The sequence below is a fragment of the Ctenocephalides felis genome, unplaced genomic scaffold (assembly GCF_003426905.1).
Source record: "Ctenocephalides felis isolate EL2017-DRISC unplaced genomic scaffold, ASM342690v1 CF-g0.4_SCAFFOLD_02242, whole genome shotgun sequence".
NCBI classification, from domain to species: Eukaryota; Metazoa; Arthropoda; class Insecta; order Siphonaptera; family Pulicidae; genus Ctenocephalides; species Ctenocephalides felis.
Window position 1 is genome coordinate 28929 of NW_020538396.1, and position 7829 is coordinate 36757.

The 7829-nt window shown below is 30.0% G+C and overlaps 1 protein-coding gene across 1 annotated transcript; it reads right to left on the reverse strand.

Annotated features, from left to right (window-relative positions):
• Positions 1 to 1138: 1138 nt before the first annotated feature.
• Positions 1139 to 1835, reverse strand: LOC113380604. The gene is made up of 2 exons (XM_026619780.1): positions 1708 to 1835; positions 1139 to 1616 (listed from the first exon to the last, which is right to left on the reverse strand). Exons 1-2 carry the CDS (start codon positions 1833 to 1835, stop codon positions 1139 to 1141), a joined length of 606 nt encoding a protein of 201 aa, XP_026475565.1.
• Between the last annotated feature and the right edge of the window lie 5994 nt (positions 1836 to 7829).

Here is a 7829-nt window from a genome sequence, read left to right on the forward strand (position 1 = left end):
TGTAATAATTGATGTACATTTATGGAGCAGTACATTTCACCATACAAGTATTCAAAACATTTAACATATTTGTGTAAAAAATCTCTAGCAACATCAAGTTTATACAAAGATATAGTATTGGAATTCAAAATCGAAATTCCAGCCACGAGCAACACATAATGTTCAAAATATTGTGGTGCAAGAATTCCATACAAAACAGGTAACGAGTAATGAAAGAACCACAATTTTAATTCTGATGCTTTCCAATGTAGTAACTCTGTAACACTTCGAGGCATCCGATGCACAAATTTGGGTGGTTTTATTGATTTTAATCTAGCATCAATTACATTTATCACGGCATATAAAGAAAAAGGCTTATTTTTAAATTCAGTATTGAAAAATAAAGATAACAATTTTTTTACAACACCACCTTCTACACAATGCATCCTATCAATGGCCATCCCCATGACATAATCAGGCATAATCAGTGAAAGTGCTGTGGGACCTTTGATTCCCATTATTGGTGCATCTCTTGAAGCATTGTCAGCAAATGATCTGCAATTTTGTAATGTTCTTTTCTCAATATTATTAGTATATGGGTATACGTGAACATTACCACCTGTTTCTAATGTAAAATTCATGCCTGGGCAAAAACAATATGAGCAACCGTAGTACCCGTTATACTGGACAAAATTTAAACAATCACTTCTAGCAGGCAAATCACAAGTGCCCAACAAAAGAATACCCTTGACTGTAATATTAATTCTCCGACATGGTATGTAAACCTCAATACCATTGACAAGTTTCTTTAGATCATCATAAAACACATGAAAAAAATAATTCATATTAGGCTTTTTGTCTCCATACCAAAGACCTAATAATAATGTATTTTCCCTTTTTTTGCGTTCCTTAATAGGTAACTCATTAAGTGTTAGATAAATAGGCCATGCACTGATTTTTGAGGATTTAAATACTGGTATGCCGTCTGTATACCAAGTGAATGAAATATTGTCAGGGTTACAAAGAAAGCCCTTTTGTACATATTTACGGTATAAAACACCATCATAGACATCAGATATACAATCTGGGTTATTATTTATCCGCTTATTATGGCAATCTTGTAGCTTCGAATAAAATCCATCTCTCTTGTACATTTCTCTCAAGTGTTCAAGAAATGGTAATTGAATAAAATATGGATTTTTTTTGGGGGGCATGATGGACAAATGCTGTCAGATTCCAGTTGCACTCGTCCACAGAAATGGCAATAGTAATGTTTAATAAATTCAGAATGATCTAAAGAAAAATATTTTCTAAATTTGTACAGACTGTTTTTAACCAGTCTACTTTTCATACAATGCAAATTAATAACAGCAATTATATCAGCTATGCACTCTAGTGAAACGTTATGACGTAAAAAAATCATTAATATGAGAAACATGCTATTTGATACTGTTATTGGAGCATTTTCGTAAACCTGTTCATCAAAATTGACTTCTCTCTCTTCGGGTTGATCTAATTCAGATTCATCTTCCACTTCAAACACACATTTATGTTCAAGTTCATCTTCTTGATCATTTTGTTGAGAATAATCATAAACATCATTTTCAAGAATAGTATCATATCGTACACCATCATCACTGTAAAACGTATAATTAGACAAATTGATATGTGTAACAAAAATACAAAAAATAATTGATTTATAAAATGAAATGAAATCTACATGCTTACCGTGTGAGAGTTGAAATATTTTCAACTAAGTTTATAGATTCTCTATTATTTTCTCTATTAAAAGCTTGCATTAGCCGTTTTCGCATTTGTCGAGGGCCAACTTGATCTATAGATTTCCTTGGTATCATTTTAATACTTATATAAATGACAATTAATATATAAAACAACTCAAAAAATGAAAACACCAAAATTGCAAACACAAAAAACTGTATATGCAACGAAATTCAATGTGCACGTACATTTCGCGCCATAAAAGCTTAACAAGTTGTCTGCCGACCACTCTGAATGCCTATGTTCATTTTTTTTATGTTATAATTATAGCAAACTGAAAATTATGTGATCATAAAAAATATAACATAAATAAATAAAAATATAATTTACATTAATTTTAATCTAAATAAATGATAATATAACATAAATAATGATATAAATAAAGACGAAAAAACACATAATGCAGAAAGGCAGAAAGACATAAATAAATAATACTATTATTTACATTAATTTTAACATAAATACATAATAATATAACATAATAATAACATAAATAAAGACGAAGGAACACATAATGCATAAAAGTAGCGAAACTACGGTCGGCGGTCAACTTGTTATCAACATCTGGTTTTTGAAACATAGTAAAATCCCGAGAATAGCGAAATGGCGTTGGCGTCGGTAGAGTGATTTGATCATTTGCGCGCGGTTTACTTGTTGGGTTTCGTTTTTGCTTTAAATTGTGTTATTTAAATTTAATTATTAAATTTATTTAATTATTAAAAATGCCTAGAACAAAAATGTTTGCGTTAGTGTTGTGGATGGAATCAAATCCACGTTGTACCGATATATTTCCTTTGAGGAGTATTTGCCCTACTGATAGGTATGTAAATGCAATCACAAAATTAAAGTGGAAAACAAGCAACAATGTTAAGGCAGGCAGAGGCGAAGCAAAGGTTTTGGCTATTAGCGGTATGTATATCTCAATGATTATTTTATAAAATGTATTAAATTTATTTTTAACTGAAAATATTGAATTTTAGATGATATGCAATTCTTGAACAATATGATTGTTAGTGTGGATGGCGACATAAATGTTCCTGCTAACAAAATATTTATGGCAAACATTGTTCAGGAAAATGCATCTTTACAAGAAAATCGAAAGGTAGAGCAGATAGTTGCTCTATCGAATCGAAAAGTTATGGATGCCAGGCTAAGGGTTAAGCCAACTATTTTTGATGGTGGTAATGCACTTAGCCTCACTAATGTTGACCAGGAGTATGTGATACTTGATGATACACCCATCGATTATGTTGACGACCAAGGCAACGTGCTTATTATTAATGGAGCTCCTGAGTCTACACATGAGATTCAGGAAATAATTAATGTGAATGACAGTGATTCTGAAGAGAGTTGTAGTTCTGCTAAATCAGCAGAACTACAGTGCTCAGAGGACAATGTTAACGCAGTCCCTCTGACAATTTCTTTTAAAGGTACAGTATAATATTTTAAAAATAATGTTTTTTATATCGAATAACTACATATTTCTATTGAATTAGTTACCCCGGAAATAATAGAGAGTGCACGTGTGTGGTTAACTGCATTGGAGGTTGCATATAAAACACAAAATGAGGTGAAGAAGATTGAGAATGTGCAATCAAATGCAATGGTCGAATCCAACTATAAATTCAAGGTAGTTATAAACTTCTCTTCATAAACCATGTAATATTTATGCAGAGCGCACCGTAAGTCTTTTTACTTTTTTCTTTATTTAAAAGGTACACAAACTCCATATGTGACCCATTCAAAAGCAAATTGACTTTTAGTTCACACTGTAATTAAGGATATAATTTATGTTCCAATCAACAATCTTTTTTCTACTTATAGATTCCAGCATGCTTCTACACTCCTGGAGAAAACATGGTAAATTAATGAATAAAATGCTTGCTTTTATAAGATATTTTCAATGCTAGGACTAAATATGTTTAATTCTGTAGGAAGAAATATCTCCAGGGTGTGGATTCTTTCTTCCCAAAAATAAAATAATATATATTGAGCAAATGTCGAAAGCAAACGGAACAGAAAATGGCTGGGTGAATGTAGTAAGGGAGGTGCTGCTTCTCGTTTATGGGGAGCAGTTGAAAAACTTCTCAGCCACTGGGATGAGGAGTAAGCGGCCTCCAATCGACCAAAATTTATTTGGAGGGTTATTTGGTAAATTTTTAAACATGCTTATATTGATATAATTGATATTATTATTAAGTATCTACTGAGGATTTGAAAAACATTAACAGCTACATAACTGAAATATAATTTATGCACATGAATCTAAACTGTTTTTAATGAAATAAATTGATATTTGTAAATGTGAATAGTATTAATGCAAGTATTATTTTTTCCAGATTGGTGCCGTCGATTGAAATTTATGCTGGACAAAAAGTCATTTATACATTACGTAAATAAATGTTGTGCCAATAAACGGGCAAATAAAAAATAAATATAAAATGTGTTTAAATTACTTATTTATATATGTACCTACTTCAAAGACCTTATAAATACATATATAATTGCAATCCATATGTATTATAAGGCCTATGACCTACCTACATTTTTATAAAATTTCAGGAAAATTTTAAAATCGTAATAACCTAACCTCAAACTTACACCCTGACAGTTTTGACATTTATTTATGCTCTTTTAAGTAGCTATAGTACCTTGAAAATGCAGGCTCTTTTAGGTAAATTACGTTCCTAAAACTGCACTAAGTGGGGTCTAATGTACCTAAAAGATCTTAAATTTATATGGCGAAAAGTGGTTAATTCTCAGGTTTCGGAACTGTTTTGAGTACTTAAAAGATTTTAAATTTCGACTCGGGATGTGTTTAAAATGTATGAAGAAAGATAATATTAACTACTACTTAACTGAATGTGGACAAAAAATTAGGTATGCGATTGGTTAAGAAAGAAATTGGAAAAAATCAGCAAGAATGATAGAAGACAATAACAAATTATTAAAATTGATATTAAAAATAGACCAAACGATATACTTAATACTTTTGTTTGGCGCCTATCTGGCGTTCTATACAATTTGTTAGAAGGAATAGAAAAAGTCACAATAATTGAAAAGAACTTAAGGTTGAAAAGACAAGAAGAAATTAAAAGGAAGAATGAAATTTTGGTTATTATTTATATAATATATTGTAAATTCTATGCAATGTAATGTAAAATTATAAATGTATATTTGAATAAATAAAGAAGTTAAAAAAAAAACGTTATGTATACCGATAGATATTATACTAGTATCCTTTAGCAGAGGATTTGGTAAAGATGAAATTGCATCTCATTTATCGAGATTCGTAAAACAAAATTTTCAGAGGAAAAATAAACTATAGCTTATAGAAAAAATAATATTACACGTCTTGCGTGGAAGGACAAAAGAATTATCACATTATAATTGCGGAGCAATTATACACATACGGAAATGCAATCAACATACAGAAAGTTAGGTGGTGGAAATATTATATCCATTGATAAGCCATTGATTATAATATTGTAATTTAATCTATAAGTTTTTGGTCTTCGATAATTGTGATAAAAAGTTTTTAATAAAAAGAACTATTTTTAGATTTTACTACTATTTTTTTGGACATTTATTTGGGGAATTATTTTTTCTTTGTGAAAGTCACTGGAGAATCAATTGAAATCTCGTCTACTACAACTTCTCATGCTATTTGTTCATTGCAAAGTGTTTTGTCAGTACGTAGATACAAATTTAGATCAAAAGTTGTTGAGATAAATTAATTTAGTGAAATAACTGTTTTAGAATAGATATTATTAGTTCAGTGCGAAGTTATTTCTCAACACGTAGATACAATTTTAGAGTAAAGTTTGATAAATTTGTGCTTGTGTAAAACTATAAATTGACTAAAATAATTATTTGAGAATAGAAATTCAGTGCGGAGTTTCTTCAATAAGTAGATACAAATTTAGAAAGGTTGTTGAATTTGCAAATTGTTGACTTTAAAACAATCGTTTTGAATCATAAGTATGAATTCAGAAACCAATACCCTAGTAGAAACGAATATGAGCTGAATATGTTTTTTATGTAAGCTAAATATTGTTTCTAATATTGAGCTAATATGATTTTGTTAACATTCGGTCATATTCCGCTCAGATTCGTAATGAGGGACGAATGCGGGAATATGATATTTAGCTTATATGATTTGCTTAACATTTCTCCATATTACTCCCGCATTCCGAATATGAGGAGAATAGGTAAAAATAATATTTATACCATATTGAAAAACATATATAAACCATATTCAAAATTATTGATCCTTCATTCTGAAATATTAAATATATATTCATTTAAAAGAAAAAATAATATTATTTAATTAGATTGGACAAACAGCATTAATAAAAAAATTTATTTATATAGTATTTACAATATAACTTACATACACACAAACGCCATTTTGAGGTTAATGCATGTAAATACTTACATTGCATGCATATATAGAATTTATATTATTATAGTACGAAGGCATTATATTGACATTATACTCTACACTATACTACAATATTAATATTATATATCTAAATAAAACATCCTAAATAGTTCAAAACATGTGAATTGTGAAAAATATTTTTTGATATTTCAATTATAAGTAAATAACTCTGACGCGTAGAATTTGGCGCCATAATTCATCATAGAGAGTGCATTCTATGCCATCTACAGCGCTTTGGATGCAATGCGTGTCTACGATGCAATGGCTTAGGTAATTCTTTCCCGCGTTCTCGTATTGTGCATTGTGTTTTGTGTCTAGAAAATTCCGCGTGTTCGTATTGTGTTTCATAGTTTTTCATAGTTTTTTACAGTTTGTGTATAACAATTTTTATTAAAATGGAGGTAAGTTGTTAAATTGAAATAAGTATAATTATAAACAAATATTCAGTTAAGTATCATTAAAATTTGTTGGCAGCCGACATGGGATGTCGTAATTTACGATAAGGAAGATAAATGTGGGCACATACCTTCTTCGTGGGCTCTACCAATGCCCAAACCAAATATTTGTGGCCCACAGATATTTCTGCTTTGAAGGTACAAAAAATGATTAAGAAGTGTATGACCCTTCCTGATACTGTCAAGTATAAAATTGTCACAGGAAGATGTTTAGCTACGTCTTCTAATTATAAACAGATACAAGTGTATAAAGCGAGGGCTGAATTCATATCATGTGTTGATGGTGAACAGGAGAAGGTAGTGGACGAAGAAACGGAGGATATCCCCAATATAGAGCAACTACAAGGTACATTATATATTTAATATCTTCATAACATATCATTCAACAAAACATTCATGTTAATATTTATTGCAAAATTATGTGTGAAATTGAGCAAGGAGAAATAGAGAGTCCCAATATGGAGATGGGTACATTATTTAAAATTTATATATTTAAATTATTTATTAAAATCTTTTAAATTCCAATAAACAAATTCTAGTTGCAGAGAACAAGTTAGATACCATAATGAATGCTCTATCAAAATTAACTTACAAAGTTAATGAAATGAAGCAAGATATGAGGGAGCTTTTATCGTATAAGAGGGCTTCTGAAGCATCAAAGCTGGATGCTCCAGAACAAACACTTTTTAAACTTCCCATAACCTCAGATTTTGAGATGCTTGAGATAGAAGCGAAGCTTGTAGATAAGCAAGCATTGAGAGATTTGGTAAACTAAAAAAAAATTAAAAATGAAGTTGAATTTTCAGTTGAATTAACAAATTATTATTTGCAGGCGTTACAATTGTCACTAGTTGGTGGTGAGACAATAAAGCAAATGGTGACACTTATTTTAAAAAAAGCACTCTCGAGAGTAAGGGCAGGAAAGGGAAGAGAAATTTTTCTTCACTGCTACTATACAGTTGTGCATTAGGTATGTACATGCATATACAAATAGTATGTGCATATGTAAATAATCTCATATGAATATTTAAACATATTTACAAACCAAAACACTAAGGTTCTAAATTTTATGCATATATAATATATTTAGACATTATACATGTATATTCATATTTATATTTTGGCATAGATGCAGTGCGTTTAAAAATTCCATGCAGCTACAGACTTAATAA